Source organism: Pan troglodytes, chromosome 17 (genome assembly GCF_028858775.2).
Source record: "Pan troglodytes isolate AG18354 chromosome 17, NHGRI_mPanTro3-v2.0_pri, whole genome shotgun sequence".
Classification (NCBI taxonomy): Eukaryota; Metazoa; Chordata; class Mammalia; order Primates; family Hominidae; genus Pan; species Pan troglodytes.
This window is the reverse complement of record NC_072415.2, coordinates 63565523-63587756: the sequence shown is the minus strand read 5'-3', so window position 1 is coordinate 63587756 and position 22234 is coordinate 63565523. Positions and strand designations below refer to the sequence as shown.

The window sequence follows — 22234 nt, the reverse complement described above, 5'->3', positions numbered from 1 at the left end:
ATTTATTTTTACATCTTTTAATGTAGCTTCTAGTCAATTTAAAATTACACATTATGTTTTCATAGGCAAATGCTGGTCTACACTATTTGTCCTGTTTATTTCCTTAAATATGTGTTTCTTACTGCTTTTAATATTAATAAAATTTAATATTTTAATTTGGCTGCCATTCTTTAGAGTCAACCTTTAATGTAAAAATAGGCCTACCTGACATGATTCTTTATGAGATGAGATACTTCATGTAAACTTAGAAGTTTGATTTTATTTGAGATGTGGCCACAAACCTTGATCCTAAACAGATATTGACGTAAACAGCTATATTCTAACGCACAAAAGTGCATTAGAGTCTTATAAATTTGAATCTTTGAAAAGTATGTTAAGTAGATAACACTCATCTGCCAAAACATTTACAGACACACTCACATACTCAGCTTCCCTGATCTCTATGTCGTTAAAATATTTTATTGTTTGTAGTATTGAAAAAAAATTAAGTCAAGAAAAATGTATTATTCTTCATTCAAATGAAATGATTCTTTGTTTTTAACAACAACCAGATATCAAAAGAAAGTATAATTTTTATAAAAGACCTGGTAGTTGCATTGCTTACAGAGGACTGATTAAATGTGACCTACTTATTCCTTGATATTGTTATAAATTTATTTTTCAATACATTATTTGCAAATTTTGCAGAAGACTTCATTTATGCATGAAGAAAACAAGATAGTTGGAAGGGTGGCAGATTATTCTCATTTCATAATTTATGCTTAAAAAAGATCCAAATGTAATAACAAAATAGAATTTTAATCTGCTCTTTTCATCTTTTTTCTCTTCTAGTGCCCTGATTTTTCAAGATGTCTGATATGTTAATTCCTTAGGCTTCTTTTAAATGTTTTCTCTTGAATTATATTCAGAAACAACTAAAGTGTACTATAAATAGCTGCCTTTAGGCAATGTCTTTTTGAATCTCCTTTACAGTGCATTTTCGGGATAAATGTTTCTTTTTTCTTAAAATTCTGATTTTTTCCCCTTCTCCATTGATGTTCCTTCTGAGTTTTCTAACTGGAACCCTTTTTAGCTTATTTCCTTAGTAAAACTTTTTCTGTCTTTAAATAAACTTTCCCTTCTTATTTTCTAATTATGTCATTTCCTTTTTGTATTACTTAAACTCCTTCAATTTTTTATTTTATATTTTCTCCTTCACAAATCTATATTTCTGGTATTTTATGATTTCAGAAGTAACATATATAATAACTTCAAAAAGCCCTCATAATATAGCTTTTTGTCACTATATTTTTTTAATTTTAGAGAATAACTGTATAAGTTGGTGTAGTAATGTGCACCTATAGTCTTAGCTACTTGGGAAATTGAGGCAGGAGAACTGCTTGAGCTAAGAAGTTCAGGGCTGTAGTGCACTATGATTGTGCCTGTGAATAGCCACTACACTCCAGCCTGGGCAACACAGCAAGACCCTGTCTCTTAAAATAAAAAAAAGGAAGAAGAAGAGTTATATAGTCTTATTTATTTCCAAGAATGCCAAGGTATTTCTTCCTATTGAAAAGAAACACACACACACACACACACACACGTATCCATGTGTATATCATGTGTATATGTATATATTATGTACATATACGGGTGTAAAACCACACGTTCTGTAGCTATCTGGTCATATTTCTAAGACTGTCCTTAAGAATCAACTTTTTTACATAACTAAGTCTCTGACATAATTTTTTTTTCATAGCTTTTATTTCCTCTTCATATTTAAGTGCAGGAAAACAGAAGAACAAACAACAATAAGAACAACAATGGCCTGGGGTGAATGGACAGTACTCATTGGTTTAGATGCTATTACACAGCGCCAGTCAATCTGTCCCTTGATGAAGCATGAATTTTAAAGATGCCCTTACATTGGCTGAATCCTCTGTTGGTTTGTGGCTCTCCTCAGACACTTCAGGGGCTGTTGGCACAGACACAGGAAGCAAAGGGGATCTTGCTTTTCCAGCCAACCCAAGGGAGGCTGTTTTCACATGGGTCTTAGGAAGAGTGGGCCCTGAAATAGAAAACACAGTGATGAAAGTAATGTAGAAAACATTCTGCAGAACACTTTCTCAAGTATATACACCATATCCAGGAGATTGGCATTGATTTTAGGTTATTGCTCATTCTGTAGTGTAAAGATGAATTCTGACACAATGAGTGGGCTCGTTTTATTTCTACTAAATGGAAGACAAATTCTGATTAGGCTTCTCCAGATGCAGCTCCACTAGCCATATGTAATTGCAAGTAGATTCCAAATCATGCTGTGGAAAGTTGCCTGGGAGCTCTGGACTGTTCATCACACCCTATAAAGTGTCAGGCAAGCTTATTTGGTGCCAGTCTCGGCTTAGGGCCAGAAAGCCCTGTGCTAAACCACCTAAATAAGCCCTAAGTTGCATAGCAGAACCAAGGAAGATTTGCAGAGTTAGAAGAGATGGTTGCTCTGGTCTACAAATGAGCATAAGACGTTAGAATAAAATAAAATCCATCATGGCTAATTTGATAGACTATCATTTTTAATTCTATTTTGGAACAAAAAAGATGTAATTCTGGTTTTTTTTTGTATGGCTTTTGTCAATAAAAGACATTCTGCTGCTCATGAAAATCATAAGAGGCACTGCTGAGTATCAAATAGATGATATTTCTGTCTCCTATACATAAGGGCTGCCTTTTTGGAGGAAACTGAAATTTGCCTTATAAATTCTGCTTAGCTTGTAGCACTAATACAACCTTGACCTTATAGCTGAAAATAAAACTTTCATAAAGGCTTATTGAATCAGCTAGTACACCTCACATAACTAAGGGGTTATGTCATTCTTAGCATTGTAACCAAGAGTTCAGCAGAAAAGGTATTAGAGAAAGCCATGAAAAGACAGTGGCCTCAGTTCTCTTCTATCACGAGAGATGACATTTTAGTCCTAATGGTTCTAATGGGGTCCTATATTTTGCCAAGAAAAAGTTGGACTACACTTTGGAAAATAAAATTCTAGCTAATAAAGCTCAGAGGTTACTCTATAATCAGATAAATAGGAGTCATCTGAAGGAAACAATGAAAATAATAAATAAATCTAATAAACCAGCAATCTGCTAGGTGCTGGTCACTAGAAATGGTAAATCCTGACATAAGCATCTTTTCCCATCCCGTGACCTAACATGAAATTTCTTCATATTTATACCTTTTCACTCTTGAACTTTAGGGATCAAAAGTCTGCAATTTGAGTGATTTATCATAAAAGGGTGATATTCTGTTCGTGGTACCTCTGATGAGAAGCGAAATGAAACATGAATCGTTTTCTTCAGAGTGGAAATAATATTTACTGAGTGCCTACAAAAGTCTAGATCTATGCCAAGCATTTTAGTTTCATTTTGGACAAAATAACATGGTGAGGGAAAATTTGGGATTCACAGTAAGTCCAGTCTGCATTCAGATCTGTGCAATTTCTTGTCAACTGAACCTGTCTTGGCCTGTTTTTCATCTGCAAAATAGGAATGATACTAGTAATTTGTTAGGATTAAATGAGATTATGTATTTAAAGTGGCTGATACTTAGTAACTTGTTCAAAGAGGGCTAACTATTCATGCTGTGAAAAGTTGCCTGGGAGTTGGTGCCAATAATAGTTATCCAATGAGGGCTATTTTTAATATTAATCATCTTATTATAATATTATATCTTACTATTTTTCAAAACAATCCTGCTAAGTATTCTTATTCTCAGTTCACACATGGGGGTGCCAAAATAAAGACAAAATAAGTAACTTGCCTAAATTCGCACATTTAGGAATGGGCAGGCAGTGTAAGAGTTTTGCACCAACATCTGTCTAACTCCATGGAGCAAATGAAGGATGATCACTAGCTTGTTGACCTAGCCCATCCAATTTACATGGGTTTTTTGAGGAAGCAATATAAATGAACATGAAATCTAGTTCAAGGACTATAAATCTGGGGATAAAAGCTCATTTTTTATCATTGTTTCTCATAACTGACTTGGAATTTAAAGGGAAAAGTAAGACTTTAATCAACTCCAGCATTTACTTAAAATACTGTATTCCAATATTTTTAAAATATATACAAATATAAAACTTGCTATAAGCATCATACCTTATAGTTCTTATCCTATGCTATAAAACAAAAACACATTTAAAGTTAAACAGAAAGACCCTGTGAAAATAGTACAATTTGGATTATAATAATTAATTTAATATGATAAATGAGATTGTTGGGCTAAAACAAAATTGCCATATGAATTTGATACTGTTGCTATATTGCAATCATTTTGGGTTTGTCATTCATGCCCAGTTTTCATTATGAACATTTTCCTTCTTTTTTTTTTCATTTATTCAACAACTTGTTTTCTTTATTTTTAATCAACAAGGAAAAACAGTATATATTTATGGTGTAAAACATAATGTTTTGATACATGTATATACATTATAGAATGGCTAAATCAAGCTATTTAACATATGTATTACTTCACATACTTATGTTTTGTGTTGAGAACACTTTCAATCAATCCTTAGCAATTTTTAAGTATACAATATATAGTTATTAACTCTAATCGCCACAATATACAATGGATCTCTTGAACTTATTCCTCCTAACTGAAATTTTGTACCATTTGACCAACATCTCCTCAATCCTCTCACCTCACAGCCTCTGATAATCATAATTTTACTATTTCTTTTTTTATTAATATAAATTTAATACTTTTCTCCTGCCTCCCCCTTCTTTTTTTCTTATACTTTAAGTTCTGGAGTACATGTGCAGAATGTACAGGTTTGTTACATAGGTATACATGTGCCATGGTGGTTTGCTGCACCCATCAACCTGTCATCTACATTAGTTGTCCTAATGCTATCCCTCCCCCAGCCCCCTGCCCCCCAACAGGCCCAGTGTGTGATGTTCTCCTCCCTGTGTCCATGTGTTCTCATTGTTCAACTCCCACTTATGTGTGAGAACATGCGGTGTTTGGTTTTCTGTTCTTGTGTTAGTTTGCTGAGAATGATGGTTTCCAGCTTCATCCATGTCCCTGCAAAGGACATGAACTCATCCTTTTTTATGGCTGCATTGTATTCCATGGTATATATGTGCCACATTTTCTTTATCCAGTCTGTCATTGATGGGCATTTGGGTTGGTTCCAAGTCTCTGCTATTGTGAATAGTGCTACAGTAAACATACGTGTGCTTGTGTCTTTATAGTAGAATGATTTATAATCCTTTGAATCCAGTAATAGGATTGCTGGGTCAAATGGCATTTCTAATTCTAGATCCTTGAAGAATCACCATACTGTCTTCCACAATGGCTGAACTAATTTACACTCCCACCAACAGTGTAAAAGTGTTCCTATTTCTCCACATCCTCTCCAGCATCTGTTGTTTCCTGACTTTTTAATGATTGCCATTCTAACTGGTGTGAGATGGTATCTCATGGTGATTTTGATTCGCATTTCTCTAATGACCAGTGATGATGAGCCTTTTTTCATGTTTGTTGGCTGCATAAATGTCTTCTTTTGAGAAGTGCCTGTTCATATCTTTTGCCCACTTTTTGAAGGGGTTGTGTATTTTCTTCATGTAAATTTGTTTAAGTTCTTTGTAGATTTTGGATATTAGCCCTTTGTCAGATGGATAGACTGCAAAAAATTTCTCCCATTCTGTAGGTTGCCTGTTCACTCTGATGATAGTTTCTTTTGCTATGAAGAAGCCCTTTAGTTTAATTTGATCCCATTTGTCAATTTTGGCTTTCATTGCCATTGCTTTTGGTGATTTAATCATGAAGTCTTTGCCCATGCCTATGTCCTGAATGGTATTGCCTAGGTTTTCTTCCAGGGTTTGTATGGTTTTAGGTCTTACATTTAAGTCTTTAATCCATCTTGAGTTAATTTTTGTATAAGGTGTAAGGAGGGGTCAGGTTTCAGTTTTCTGCATATGGCTAGCCAGTTTTCCCAACATCGTTTATTAAATAGGGAATCCTTTCCCCAGTGCTTTTTGTCAGGTTTGTCAAAGATCAGATGGTTGTAGGTGTGTGGTGATGTTTCTGAGACCTCTGTTCTGTTCCACTGGTTTATATCTCTGTTTTGGTACCAGTACCATGCTGATTTGGTTACTGTAGCGTTGTAGTATAGTTTGCAGTCAGGTAGCATGATGCTTTCAGCTTTGTTCTTTTTGCTTAGGACTGTCTTGGCTATAGGGGCCCTTTTTTGGTTCCACATGAAATTCAAAGTAGTTTTTTCTAATTCTGTGAAGATTTTCTAACTCAACAATAGCCAAGACCTCATTCATACAGGGACTGTAATGTCAGGTGGTCTTCACTGGATGTGAATGGTTTACCTCTACTCAAACACCATTTTTTTTTTCAAACTTCTGACTATAACCACGGTGTTCCTGGTGCCATCTTAATTGTAAACCCAAATAGGAAGGCAGCCACTAAAAACCTTGGCAGGTACAGATAACCCAGCATGTGAAATTCATGTTGATATTTTAGGTTATTATTTAAGTGAAGGCATAAAGTTTAAAAAGGAATTCACAAAGTTTAAAAGCTTTAAAAAGAGGCATAAACCTTGAGAAGGTATCTACCAACCACGTATTTTGAATTGTGTTGCCTGAATTTTGTTTGTATGCCCTTCAAGAATGCTTGCAATGTTCTGATTAAACCTGAATTTATAATAGTTTTATTGTCACAAAAGCTGTTCCTCTTAGCACCTTCCAGAAGCTAGCTCTTATCCCTTCCTATGTTTAACACAGCAGCTGCATTTTAAAAATGAACATTTGTCTCTATATATTTTTTCACACATCTTTTACTTATTTTTGACCTAGACTCCCTTGATCATAAAACCTATTTATTTTATTTAAAATTTTTCATTTTAAAAGCATGTTTAAGAAACTCAGCTACTTCTGAAAATTTACAATTTAATATGTAACCAAACACATGCAATGCATGTTTAACACATTCTGAAAATCAATTCACTCTAACATAGGTATCTACAATAAAAAGTGAAAGGTATAGGCATAGCTTACTATGTAGGAAATTCAAGTAGGGCCAGTGCCTGTTCTGAGAAACGTAAAAGTAAAGATTCTTTTAGAATATACCAGACTGCTGTATATAATTCCATAACATGTACTTCATCACAATTTTTTTGTCAGTTTTACATGCAGAGAAATGAATTCCTAGGCATAGCCTATGGTTATCACGATGGAAATACATTCTTATGGTGTATTTTCTTCCCAGAATTCCAAACACTTAGGTGTATTGCACTATGTGTATCATACTGCATCAACCACACTCCTATTATTACAATAGGGCATGGACATGCCTAAAGAGTACCATCCCTCAAACTCATTAGAAAGTTCCTTATAATAATTGATTTTCTCTAGTGCCCAGGCAACAGTTATACATTCAAAATGTAGTGAGTGTTGAACAAATGTACAAGACATGGTGAGCCTCACAAAAGGAATCGAAGACATTGTCTCAGCTCAAAGACCGCACAGAGTGTTTAAACCTCAGATGACTGCCTTTTCTCAAGTAATATTCATAGAATCACAGAAATTTAGAATGCCGGAACCACGAGGGCTCTTGGAGCTCATCGAATGACCTTCCTTTTATTTTGTTGAAGAGAATACTGAGGTCCCTGGAGAGGAAGGTAGAATTAATTTCAATAAAACTCTAGTAGAGGCAAAGAATTTAAACAGCCTCCCAGAGTTCATTGTCAGCAGGATTTGACTGGGACACTCTATGGACTTAAATATTTTTCTTTCCTTTCCTTGAAAGGGCAATTAAAGGAAAGAGTATGAGGGAAATTTCCCAGGAGAGATTTATTAACAACTAATTAGGCAACTGTGGTCTCAAAATTGCCCTTTAGTTAAGGAAATTAATGTTTCAAAACCAAGATTTCCATGAAAACATCCTTTGTCGGAAGGCAGACACCATGTTCCTGGTTGGGCATAACTCCATCCCTACATGATGTTTGTATTTTTTTGTGTGTAGATTCAGTGTTCAATATTTCAAGCTTGTGCACTGGTGAAATCTGGGTCCCTACAAGCTCACCAAGCAGTGCTTTTTCCTTAAGTGCTTGTAGCTCACCAAGCATAAATGGCTTCTTTCTTGATTTTCTGGTCTGCATCTCTGTTCTTTCATGGGGCTATGAGACATGCCTTTAATCTTTTGCCTTGTGCCTGAGACCTGATCAGTCACCTTCCCATGTGTCTAAATTCTCAATCCATCTTCTACACCATTTAAACCAAATGAACATTTTTATGTAAAATAATCAGTCTGCTGGTATGGACTATGTTCAAATGAGAAGGCAATGTAGTCGTCAGGCATGTGGATTAGTGAGTGAGGCCTGGAGCATGGTCCAATCCAAACAGGATACTGGACACCATATTGCGGCCTCTCATCTGCTGATGGACTGACTGCTACTGTCGGGTGACTATTTGTCCTAACCCCGATCTGTTCCTCCACATGAAGCTTTCCTAGATTTCAAAGACTTTGACATTGAAATGGGGCATTGCCACACTTCCTGGGAGACTAACTGGCTTTTTTCTACACTGCTTTCAGAAGCCAGGTTTAAAGCCCACTTTGTTTATGCATCCCTGGCCTCACCCATTCTTGGTGACTCCTTCTTGATAATGGACTGCCTTGAGGCATGAGAGCCTTTGGTGTCCCTGGCAGTGTTTTGACTCACTAGAAGAGAGCCACCATCCTACCCAAGAACTAATGGAAATTATGGCAATTAGGAAAAAACACAAAAACAAACTGAAAACATATTACTTTGAGATATCAAAGTGCTGTTCTTTAATGTTAAGAAATGATAGAATTTTTGATGACTTTTTCTATGTTGGTAGATCTAGATTGTAGCTACAGGGAAAGCTTCATATTTATTTATTCACTTTGGAGAACAACACTTAACATTGACAATTGGCCTAAACATGAACGCTTTTCATAAAACTTCTATGAGCTCTATCAGAAACATATGTCAAAGGAAAAATGAAAATGAAAAGAATCTCTTCCACGGCTCCTAGCTGTGAATATAATCTCAATTTTGGAGTCAGCGTCCTCTGGGATCTCTCCCAAATATGAAAAGTGATTTTCAAAATGTGGTTAAGAAAAAAAAAAACAAAACACTTCATTTTGGGAGAAGGAGGTGCTCCATGCTGGGTGGGAGCTAGTGAGAAGAGGATCAGTACTGGGGCTCTGAGAAGTTGGAAAAATCACCTTTCATTTTGCAAATAGGCCTTGAAAGATGAAAGGTTTCCCACTCTGAAGTCTAAGCTGATCTATATTATTATTTTCAATGATGGTAAACTGTGTGTGATCTATACAACAAATTCCAAGTATTTAATGAGTGCTCAAATAAATATTCCAGATACTGAGGAAGCATTTTAGCCTAGGACCTAGTTTTGTGACCTTGGCTCAATAGTCTAATTTCTTTGGATTTTGGGGTCTGTATGTCTATAAATGTAAGAAATTTAATTTTTAAGTTATTAGCTATGAAAATTACACAAGGATAATATAGCTATTCTACCTGTACTTAACTTTACATTTGGATTTCTTGCCTCTCCTTAAGACTTAGGAAGAATTACTTGATGCATTGAATCTGAAGGAATCTCCAGCCAGTTAAAGCTTAACTCAAATTGCAATAATTTAGTTTTAAACTAGTGCTTTGTAAAAAATAAATGTTCTGTCATTTTTTTCTTAAAATTATTAGTGAAAAGCTATACCAACAATTAAGGTTTTACTGCTTTTGTATTTCAAACAGATACTCTAACTAAAAATAAGTGGTATTACGTTTCTGAGGTTAAATGATCCATGGCTAATTGACAAATTTAAATTTACGAATGTTCAGTCTGAAGCCACTGCAGAATTTCCCCTATCCAGGGTGCATGTTGGAGAAGTTTCAGGCGACCCTTTGGTGGAACGCTGGCTGTTGATGTGCTAAGTAAATGTTCTTACACTGATATACAACTAATTAATTGAGCATCGCTTTGGTTTTAGTGTTATCTCCTCAGCAGGACCCACTAAGAGGAAAAAATAAAAATGGGCTGGAGTTCTGAGATGGGCTAGCAGTGTGCCTCAGGTGCAGAAGAGCAGCCTCAGCAGGAATTTACTGTTTTAAGCTTCATTTTCACAGTACAGTTATTAAACATTTCATTTACTCATTAGGTACATAATATAGGACTGCCAGGTGCAGACTCCTGCTAGCATCTCTCTGCAGAAGGTTTTCCCATGTAAAATAATTTTTTGGGGTGAGAAACATTAGGCTGCAGCCGGAATGCTCTGAAAAGGCTCACCGGGGTCAGATCAGAGGCCAATGCATAGCATGGTTTGGATTTCACTATTAACTCACATCTTCCCCACTTTTTCCTATTTCCTACTTCATTTTCCATTCCTTTACCCTTAAGAACAAAGTTAAAAAGGGTGGCTTTGAAGAAGCCTGGGTTCTTATCTCTGCTTTGTCTCTGATCCATTCTGTGATGCCAGACAAAATGAAATGGACTCTCTCAGTCTAGTTTCCCTGTGAACCAGAATATTATTCTTACATATACTTATTATTAAGTAACTAGCCTGTGCTCGGGTTATCTGGGGGCGGATATAGAAGTGTCACATAATCATTTACACTTCTGATAGGCAAGGAGCTTTTGGGGGCATGGGAGAAATAAAAGATATGTATGGGAAACTTTGTGTAATACTCTACCTTTTTATCTTCAACAAATATTGAACAAAAAGAGAGTAGCCGCATTTACTCAGACACAATAGCCTCAGGCATCCCTCATAAGTGATCGAATTTCAAACTATAAATTTTGCAACAATCTTAAGGCATTTTAGTCTACCATGTGAATTGTACTTTAAGGGTGATAAACATCTCTAAATGCCACTTCTGGGGAGAGAAACAATGTGTTCTTCTCCCAACCTTCTTATTTCTCCTCAAAAATAAGGGAAACAGCCTATTTGCCCACTGGGGACATGCTGATGAGGTGCCCTGCTCCCCTCTCTGCTCCTTTCTCCTCCTCCCATTGTAAGAAAGGGCTACTCTGAGTCACAAGTAACGTGGCTTTCATTGGGCCACCTGTCTGTGAAAAATGAGACGAGAGGGTTAAGGTACTAATGGTCACTACTCAAGTTTTTAAACCTGCTTGGGCTTGACACTGGGCATTGACATTGAAGACCCTCTATCCTTTTATTATTATTATTATACTTTAAGTTTTAGGGTACATGTGCACATTGTGCAGGTTAGTTACATATGTATACATGTGCCATGCTGGTGTGCTGCACCCACTAACTCGTCATCTAGCATTAGGTATATCTCCCAATGCTATTCCTCCCGCCTCCCCCCACCCCACAACAGTCCCCAGAGTGTGATGTTCCCCTTCCTGTGTCCATGGGTTCTCATTGTTCAATTCCCACCTATGAGTGAGAATATGCGGTGTTTGGTTTTTTGTTCTTGCGATAGTTTACTGAGAATGATGATTTCCAATTTCATCCAAGTTCCTACAAACGACATGAACTTATCATTTTTTATGGCTGCATAGTATTCCATGGTGTATATGTGCCACATTTTCTTAATCCAGTCTATCATTGTTGGACATTTGGGTTGGTTCCAAGTCTTTGCTATTGTGAATAATGCCGCAATAAACATACGTGTGCATGTGTCTTTATAGCAGCATGATTTATAGTCCTTTGGGTATATACCCAGTAATGGGATGGCTGGGTCAAATGGTATTTCTAGTTCTAGATCCCTGAGGAATCACCACACTGACTTCCACAATGGTTGAACTTCTTTACAGTCCCACCAATAGTGTAAAAGTGTTCCTATTTCTCCACATCCTCTCCAGCACCTGTTGTTTCCTGACTTTTTAATGATTGCCATTCTAACTGGTGTGAGATGGTATCTCATTGTGGTTTTGATTTGCATTTCTCTGATGGCCAGTGATGATGAGCATTTTTTCATGTGTTTTTTGGCTGCATAAATGTCTTCTTTTGAGAAGTGTCTGTTCATGTCCTTTGCCCACTTTTTGATAGGGTTGTTTGTTTTTTTCTTGTAAATTTGTTTGAGTTCATTGTAGATTCTGGATATTAGCCCTTTGTCAGATGAGTAGGTTGCGAAAATTTTCTCCCATTTTGTAGGTTGCATGTTCACTCTGATGGTAGTTTCTTTTGCTGTGCAGAAGCTCTTTAGTTTAATTAGATCCCATTTGTCAATTTTGGCTTTTGTTGCCATTGCTTTTGGTGTTTTAGACATGAAGTCCTTGCCCATGCCTATGTCCTGAATGGTAATGCCTAGGTTTTCTTCTAGGGTTTTTATGGTTTTAGGTCTAACGTTTAAGTCTTTAATCCATCTTGAATTGATTTTTGTATAAGGTGTAAGGAAGGGATCCAGTTTCAGCTTTCTACATATGGCTAGCCAGTTTTCCCAGCACCATTTATTAAATATGGAATCCTTTCCCCATTGCTTGTTTTTCTCAGGTTTGTCAAAGATCAGATAGTTGTAGATATGCGGCATTATTTCTGAGGGCTCTGTTCTGTTCCATTGATCTATATCTCTGTTTTGGTACCAGTACCATGCTGTTTTGGTTACTGTAGCCTTGTAGTATAGTTTGAAGTCAGGTAGTGTGATGCCTCCAGCTTTGTTCTTTTGGCTTAGGATTGACTTGGCAATGCGGGCTCTTTTTTGGTTCCATATGAACTTTAAAGTAGTTTTTTCCAATTCTGTGAAGAAAGGCATTGGTAGCTTGGTGGGGATGGCATTGAATCTGTAAATTACCTTGGGCAGTATGGCCATTTTCATGATATTGATTCTTCCTACCCATGAGCATGGAATGTTCTTCCATTTGTTTTTATCCTCTTTTATTTCCTTGAGCAGTGGTTTGTAGTTCTCCTTGAAGAGGTCCTTCACATCCCTTGTAAGTTGGATTCCTAGGTATTTTATTCTCTTTGAAGCAATTGTGAATGGGAGTTCACTCATGATTTGGCTCTCTGTTTGTCTGTTGTTGGTGTGTAAGAATGCTTGTGATTTTTGTACATTGATTTTGTAACCTGAGACTTTGCTGAAGTTGCTTATCAGCTTAAGGAGATTTTGGGCTGAGATGATGGGGTTTTCTAGATATACAATCATGTTGTCTGCAAACAGGGACAATTTGACTTCCTCTTTTCCTAATTGAATACCCTTTATTTCCTTCTCCTGCCCAATTGCCCTGGCCAGAACTTCCAACACTATGTTGAATAGGAGTGGTGAGAGAGGGCATCCCTGTCTTGTGCCAGTTTTCAAAGGGAATGCTTCCAGTTTTTGCCCATTCAGTATGATATTGGCTGTGGGTTTGTCATAGATAGCTCTTATTATTTTGAAATACATCCCATCAATACCTAATTTATTGAGAGTTTTTAGCATGAAGGGTTGTTGAATTTTGTCAAAGGCTTTTTCTGCATCTATTGAGATAATCATGTGGTTTTTGTCATTGGCTCTGTTTATATGCTGGATTACATTTATTGATTAGCGTATATTGAACCAGCCTTGCATCCCAGGGATGCAGCCCACTTGATCATGGTGGATAAGCTTTTTGATGTGCTGCTGGATTCGTGTTGCCAGTATTTTACTGAGGATTTTTGCATCAATGTTCATCAAGGATATTCGTCCAAAATTCTCTTTTTTTGTTGTGTCTCTGCCTGGCTTTGGTGTCAGAATGATGCTGGCCTCATAAAATGAGTTAGGGAGGATTCCCTCTTTTTCTATTGATTGGAATAGTTTCAGAAGGAATGGTACCAGTTCCTCCTTGTACCTCTGGTAGAATTTGGCTGTGAATCCATCTGGTCCTGGACTCTTTTTGGTTGGTAAGCTATTGATTATTGCCACAATTTCAGATCCTGTTATTGGTCTATTCAGAGATTCAATTTCTTCCTGGTTTAGTCTTGGGAGAGTGTATGTGTCGAGGAATTTATCCATTTCTTCTAGATTTTCTAGTTTATTTGCTCAGAGGTGTTTGTAGTATTCTCTGATGGTAGTTTGTATTTCTGTGGGATTGGTGGTGATATCCCCCTTATCATTTTTTATTGTGTCTATTTGATTCTTCTCTCTTTTTTTCTTTATTAGTCATGCTAGCGGTCTATCAATTTTGTTGATCCTTTCAAAAAACCAGCTCCTGGATTCATTAATTTTTTGAAGGGTTTTTTGTGTCTCTATTTCCTTCAGTTCTGCTCTGATTTTCGTTATTTCTTGCCTTCTGCTAGCTTTTGAATGTGTTTGCTCTTGCTTTTCTAGTTCTTTTAATGGTGATGTTAGGGTGTCAATTTTGGATCTTTCCTGCTCTCTCTTGTGGGCATTTAGTGCTACAAATTTCCCTCTACACACTGCTTTGAATGTGTCCCAGAGATTCTGGTATGTTGTGTCTTTGTTCTCATTGGTTTCAAAGAACATCTTTATTTCTGCCTTCATTTCATTATGTACTCAATAGTCATTCAGGAGCAGGTTGTTCAGTTTCCATGTAGTTGAGCGGTTGTGAGTGAGTTTCTTAATCCTGAGTTCTAGTTTGATTGCACTGTGGTCTGAGAGATAGTTTGTTATAATTTCTGTTCTTTTACATTTGCTGAGGAGAGCTTTACTTCCAAGTATGTGGTCAATTTTGGAATAGGTGTGGTGTGGTGCTGAAAAAAATGTATATTCTGTTGATTTGGGGTGGAGAGTTCTATAGATGTCTATTAGGTCCACTTGGTGCAGAGCTGAGCTCAATTCCTGGGTATCCTTGTTGACTTTCTGTCTCGTTGATCTGTCTAATGTTGACAGTGGGGTGTTAAAGTCTCCCATTATTAATGTGTGGGAGTCTAAGTCTCTTTGTAGGTCACTCAGGACTTGCTTTATGAATCTGGGTGCTCCTGTATTGGGTGCATATATATTTAGGATAGTTAGCTCTTCTTGTTGAATTGATCCCTTTACCATTATGTAATGGCCTTGTCTCTTTTGATCTTTGTTGGTTTAAAGTCTGTTTTATCAGAGACTAGGATTGCAACCCCTGCCTTTTTTTGATTTCCATTTGCTTGGTAGATCTTCCTCCATCCTTTTATTTTGAGCCTATGTGTGTCTCTGCACTTGAGATGGGTTTCCTGAATACAGCACACTGATGGTTCTTGACTCTTTATCCAATCTGCCAGTCTGTGTCTTTTAATTGGAGCATTTAGTCCATTCACATTTACAGTTAATATTGTTATGTGTGAATTTGATCCTGTCATTATGATGTTAGCTGGTGATTTTGCTTGTTAGTTGATGCAGTTTCTTCCTAGTCTTGATGATCTTTACATTTTGGCATAATTTTGCAGCAGCTGGTACCGGTTGTTCCTTTCCATGTTTAGCGCTTCCTTCAGGAGCTCTTTTAGGGCAGGCCTGGCGGTGACAAAAATCTCTCAGCATTTGCTTGTCTGTAAAGTATTTTATTTCTCCTTCACTTATGAAACTTAGTTTGGCTGGATATGAAATTCTGGGTTGAAAATTCTTTTCTTTAAGAATGTTGAATATTGGCCCCCACTCTCTTCTGGCTTGTAGGGTTTCTGCTGAGAGATCAGCTGTTAGTCTGATGGTCTTCCCTTTGAGGGTAACCCGACCTTTCTCTCTGGCTGCCCTTAACATTTTTTCCTTCATTTCAACTTTGGTGAATCTGACAATTATGTGTCTTGGAGTTGCTCTTCTCAAGGAGTATCTTTGTGGTGTTCTCTGTATTTCCTGAATCTGAACGTTGGCCTGCCTTGCTAGATTGGGGAAGTTCTCCTGGATAATATCCTGCAGAGTGTTTTCCAACTTGGTTCCATTCTCCCCATCACTTTCAGGTACACCAATCAGATGTAGATTTGGTCTTTTCACATAGTCCCATATTTCTTGGAGGCTTTGCTCATTTCTTTTTATTCTTTTTTCTCTAAACTTCCCTTCTCGCTTCATTTCATTCATTTCATCTTCCATTGCTGATACCCTTTCTTCCAGTTGATCACATCGGCTCCTGAGGCTTCTGCATTCTTCACGTAGTTCTCGAGCCTTGGTTTTCAGCTCCATCAGCTCCTTTAAGCACTTCTCTGTATTGATTATTCTAGTTATATATTCTTCTAAATTTTTTTCAAAGTTTTCAACTTCTTTGCCTTTGGTTTGAATGTCCTCCCATAGCTCAGAGTAATTTGATCGTCTGAAGCCTTCTTCTCTCAGCTCGTCAAAGTCATTCTCCGTCCAGCTTTGTTCCGTTGCTGGTGAGGAACTGCGTTCCTTTGGAGGAGGAGAGGCGCTCTGCTTTTTAGAGTTTCCAGTTTTTCTGTTCTGTTTTTTCCCCATCTATCTTTGTGGTTTTATCTACTTTTGGTCTTTGATGATGGTGATGTACAGATGGGTTTTTGGTGTGGATGTCCTTTCTGTTTGTTAGTTTTCCTTCTAACAGATAGGACCCTCAGCTGCAGGTCTGTTGGAATACCCTGCCGTGTGAGGTGTCAGTGTGCTCCTGCTGGGGGGTGCCTCCCAGTTAGGCTGCTGGGGGGTCAGGGGTCAGGGACCCCCTTGAGGAGGCAGTCTGCCCGTTCTCAGATCTCCAGTGCGTGCTGGGAGAACCACTGCTCTCTTCAAAGCTGTCAGACAGGGACATTTAAGTCTGCAGAGGTTACTGCTGTCTTTTTGTTTGTCTGTGCCCTGCCCCCAGAGGTGGAGCCTACAGAGGCAGGCAGGCCTCCTTGAACTGTGGTGGGCTCCACCCAGTTCGAGCTTCCTGGCTGCTTTGTTTACCTAAGCAAGCCTGGGCAATGGCGGGCATCCCTCCCCCAGCCTCGCTGCCGCCTTGCAGTTTGATCTCAGACTGCCGTGTGCCAGCAATCAGCGAGACTCCGTGGGCGTAGGACCCTCCGAGGCAGGTGCGGGATATACTCTCATGGTGTGCCGTTTTTTAAGCCCGTCGGAAAAGCGCAGTATTCGGGTGGGAGTGACCCGATTTTCCAGGTGCCTTCCATCACCCCTTTCTTTGACTCAGAAAGGGAACTCCCTGACCCCTTGCGCTTCCCAAGTGAGGCAATGCCTCGCCCTGCTTCGGCTCGCGCACGGTGCGCGCACCCACTGACCTGCGCCCACTGTCTGGCACTCCCTAGTGAGATGAACCTGGTACCTCAGATGGAAATGCAGAAATCACCCGTCTTCTGCGTCGCTCACGCTGGGAGCTGTAGACCGGAGCTGTTCCTACTCGGCCATCTTGGCTCTTCCACCCTCTATCCTTAAACTTCACAAGAATTGCATTTGTTAAGCAAACAAGGCAAGGCCTGACTCCAGAAGTCCCAGCCACCTCTCTACTGTCTGTTTCAGTTTACAGCTAGCAGGTCGAATATTCTTGTAGTCAGGGAGGGAGGAAGAGGTCTTCCACCTACTGCTACCATTTTCCAAAAGGCTGTGATTCTCTGCAATCCTTGATTCCCATCTGGTTATCAGTACCTTGTCTCTATTATTTTTATAAACTAAACTAAAACCTAGAGAGAGAAAGGGTAAAACAGGTAACCTTTGTCCCACCTACAGGTACATAAACTACAGTAAAACACCTTTTCCTACATTTTCTTATCTGTTCTTTAAAATAGACCTTTTAAAGCATACCTTATTGCTCATGCCTTGGGGATAGGAAAATCAAAATTCAAAGAAGATAAAGGACTTGTTCAAAGCCACTCAGCTGATAAGTAAGGCTTAAATTATATGTTCTTTCTTAGACAAAAATAAAAAATTCTACAAGGTAGGCCTTGATAGAAAGCTGAGTGAAACAGACCAGACCAGACAATCTTAGAGGAGAGGAGTATGTGAGAGTGAGAGAGAAGGAGAAGAGACAGCAGTTATAGTGTGGGATGGTGGCAGGGGGTGATGAAAGAGGTAGAAGAAAGAATAGGAGTAAATCAGCATATTCCTGCTGTCTTCTCTATGTTGATCCCAGCTAGACTTTTTCCAATTTAAATGGGGAGCCAGTATAACTATAAACATCACAGTATCATGGAAGTGAAAATGTCTGAAGTCTTGGGAAAGAATAACATAGTACTTGGCTTTAGAGCTTCTTTAGTTTGAATAATGCAAAGGGTGAAAACTGTCTTCAAATATCTTTCTTGTTTTTGCACTCCTTTCTCTCAACTCCTCTTTAGCACTCTCCAGCCTCCTCAAACACATACTCTTTTGACTTACAGCATTTTTATACCCAATAAATGATTTATGATAATATCTTCTGGGAAATTATAGAATACAATTGAACTTCTTGACTGCTCAAATAAACAATTATTTTAATTAGCTCCCGTTCTCTGTGATTTAACATTATCACTATTCATGGGTTCACTTACCCTCCCTACCACCAGAAAAAAAATTAAAATTTATTTTATTTTACAGATTGCATATGCTGTTCAACCTGGGGTGATACTGGCTGAATGGGAAATTTTTATTAAATGATGAGTCATGTTTGGGGAAATGTGTGTGCAGTCATTAAGTCTGTGCAGGAAGTGCTTTTCAGTGTACCATTTGAGGGGTGCTAAGGACAGGTTAGGATGACCCCCTTCGAAGGACAACACATCTCATTTCCCCACAGGAGCTCATCTTTTGGAGAAAATAGACCATGGACAGCCGTGGCTCTATTGATCTTCATTTAGGCAATAAAAATAAGATATCGTTGCAGAAGAAGGACAAATTTATAAATACTAATTTAACTAATTCCCTCATCACATGTTGAAAAATGTACAAAGCCTCAGGTATTTCTATGAAAATGAATAAATTTTGCAGAGTTTCATTTGAGTAGAGCACAAGTACTCAGCTTTTGGCCTCAGATTCAGAAAAGTTGTTTCAGTACAAGGTTTTGGAACTGATCTTGAAAAACAAACAAAAGAAAAACAGACATTGGTTTATGTTCCACAGGTGAGCTACGTTGAGAGTGATGACAAAACAGCAGGTCAAGTGGTTCTTAACCTGTTATAGATAATAAATAATTTGAGACACTAATGAATGCTATGAACTCACTTGCTAGAAAAATGTACAGGCACACCCACAGAGAAATATCCATTTAATTTCAAGTGAGTTACCAAACCCACAAGTTCTTCCATGAACCCCAGGTTAAGAGCATACAATCTGTTCAAAATCCAACATACCTCATAAACTAATCTGCAGAGGGTCAGCCTCAGCAAAGCCTAGAATCTTTTTAGCAATTCAGAACTTCAGGCTCTACTCCAGAAATTCAGGCTCTACTCCAGATCTGCTAAATCTAAATCTGCCTTTTCATAATGTCTGCAGGTGATTCCCAGGCACACAAAACTTGAGAAACACTGCTTTTGATAGCCATGTCCATGCTGAGCTTAGAAGTTAATATTTATATCTCAAATCATGTTTGGACATGACCCATACTGTAACATGCTTAATAAAAACAAAATGTATAATTTTTCAGTGAGAAGACAAAGACATCAGTAGTGTTTTACATGTGCTCAATGAGAAATAACCTCTTTTTCTCACTTTCAATAGCTTACTTCCTACTCCTCACTTCTTATCCCTCTTTGCTTTGCTATTGATTCTCTTTGCAGAGAGTTGGTGCAGGGAATAGCTAAACTGGAAGTTAGAGCTGGGATCTAGGAAACTCCAGAAGCTTTAATCACATTAAATTGGTCCATTGTGAGGAGCAAGTCGGGAGATGCAGTATTTATGAGAGAGAAGAAGCCAGGTAGTGACCACCTAATCTGTACACCTGTTGGATATAAGGCCTTACTTGGGACCTATGCTATTGTGATGTGGTGGGATCATTTGCAGTGTGACCATTTAAGTGAGGCAGTGAAAATGGCTTCCTGGCTGTCAAATGCATTTACGATTTGAGGGCAAGCCCTGTCTAAATGAAAGAGGCCACTCTTTTCTTTAGACTCAGGGAACGACATTCAGACAGCTCTGAGCAGTGGCTCTGACCTGCTCTGCTCACCGTCTCTCATAAGGTGATGAAAACTTCACTGGGTTCAACTTATCAGGCAATGTGTTCTCCAGATTTATCAAGTATTCTAATGTGTCAGCTCAGGCATGTGTGGACCAAGCAGCCTGTTTCTATTAAATGAGGTACCACTCAGAGCGTGGCCAAAAAGAAAATAAACAAATAACTATATTCTTTGAAGTGCAACACTAAAACTAAAAGTTAATTTTTGACTTAAGAGCATACTAGGTTATTGTGGTTTAAAAAAATGCAGTCTTAGCCAGGCGCGGTGGCTCATGCCTGTAATCCTAACACTTTGGGAGTGTGAGGTGGGTAAATCACTTGAGCCCAGGAGTTTGAGACTAGCCTGGACAACATAACAAAACCTCATCTCTGCAAAAAAATACAAAAATTAAGTCATGTGAGGTGTCGCTCACCTGTAGTCCCAGTTACTCTGGAAGCTGAGGTGAGAGGATCACCACTGCCAGGGAGGACAAAGCTTCAGTGAGCTGTGATTGAGCCAGCGCACTCTAGCTTGGGTGACAGAGTAAGAGACTGTCTAAAAAAAAATGTGGTCTCGGCCGGGCGCGGTGGCTCATGCCTATAATCCCAGCACTTTGGGAGGCCGAGGTGGGCAGATCACAAGGTCAGGAGATCGAGACCATCCTGGCTAACACGGTGAAACCCCGTCTCTACTAAAAATACAAAAAAATTAGCTGGGCGTGGTGGCAGGCACCTGTAGTCCCAGCTACTCGGAAGGCTGAGGCAGGAGAATGGCGTGAACCCCGGAGGCAGAGCTTGCAGTGAGCAGAGATTGCACTGCTGCACTCCAGCCTGGGCAACAGAGCGAGACTCCGTCTCAAAAAAAAAAAAAAAAAAAAAAAAAGTGGTATCTGTTAGAAAATTCTTACTCAGTATTACTTACTATTTCTATTTCTCAGAAATAGAAAAATACATAAAACTTGCTGGGTTAAAGAATCAGAAATGTCAAAGAAGAATGTTTTAGAAGAGCACTTTGAAAAAGACATTAAAAATAGCAGTCACTACAAGTGTCATTATTCTTATAAGTCTGTACGTGCAATTATTCATTTCAAAATGAGAGGTATACAGTTTCATGAATAGGGCTTACTTATCATTGTTTTCCACCAAAAAAGCTTGTTAAGAATCCCTTTTACCACAGAAGATAAAGGCATTCTCCTCTAAGAGCCTTGATATTCCAGTAAATAAAGAGATCCTGGAGATAAGAACATCAATCCTCCTGCAAGCCTAAGATGAAAGTCAATGCTGGAACACACACAAGATGTTTAACATGACACCTGAATTTGTTTATAAGTCCCTGCTAGTAAGATAAGAGTTATAAACATTCAAATCGAAGACTGTTTTTCACACAGTCTTTTAGGTACTACAGGTCATGTCTTTAGAAATGGGTTGCTGATGGTTAAACTGTTTATTTTAATATGACAGAGACTTTTTGTTTGCTTTCAGTATGTTAGATTTTTTCATAACACATTTTCAATAGTCCATGAGCACAGAGGTTTATGTGAGCACTTTATTTCACATTTCCCCTTGCTGCCAAAGAAAGCAACTGTAACTTGATGCTCATTGAAGAACTTTAAAGATCTCTGTCAACTACTTAGAATACTTAAAATGTATACCATGAGTCTCAAAATATTCAAATTAAAACCTTTCTCTTACTCATAGTCTTTCACAAAACAAAAAGGAGAAAGGGAGAATATCTACCCTTATTTCTGTAGTAACTGAGGTTGTAGAATTTCATGTTTCCTTCCTCCTTAAAGAGGAAAGACCATCTGATTTCACAGATGAGAAAAGTGAGATTCAGAAGAGCAAAATCAGTTCTGTAGTTGGCATGATGGAGAGACTAGTCCTTAGGACTCTGACTTCCACTGATTCACACTCCTCCTCCTCTTTTTTTTTTGAGATGGAGTCTTGCTCTGTCACCCAGACTGGAGTGCAGTGGCATGATCTTGGCTCACTGCAACCTCTGCCTTCCAGGTTCAAGTGATTCTCCTGTCTCAGCCTCCTGAGTATCTGGGATTACAGGCACATGACACCATGCCCGGCTAATTTTTTGTATTTTAGTAGAGATGGGGTTTCACTGTGTTGCCCAGGCTGGTCTTGAACTCCTGAGCTCAGGCAATCCGCCTGCCTCAGCCTCCCAAAGTGCTAGGATTATGGGTGTGAGCCACCACACCTGGCCGCCTCCTTTCTGTGAACGCAGAGAATGCTATTCTTCTTTATGGAGGCCACTGCATGTCGTCTGTTTACTTTCATAAAAATAAACCACTGA

The 22234-nt window shown here is 38.4% G+C and overlaps 2 protein-coding genes across 23 annotated transcripts in view; one reads left to right on the top strand and one right to left on the bottom strand.

The window, feature by feature from the left end:
- DCC (DCC netrin 1 receptor) overlaps positions 1-22234 on the bottom strand; it is a 1196048-nt gene that overhangs the window by 7186 nt on the left and 1166628 nt on the right. For all 19 annotated transcript variants that reach the window (XM_512137.8, XM_063795721.1, XM_063795722.1 and 16 more), the window contains one exon: positions 1905-2047. In XM_512137.8, the coding sequence (XP_512137.2) occupies positions 1905-2047 (143 nt within the window). The remainder of the gene's footprint in view (positions 1-1904; positions 2048-22234) is intronic.
- Positions 1-22234, top strand: part of LOC104003155 (uncharacterized) — a 569073-nt gene that overhangs the window by 521151 nt on the left and 25688 nt on the right. The gene's annotated exons all lie outside the window — the stretch shown is intronic.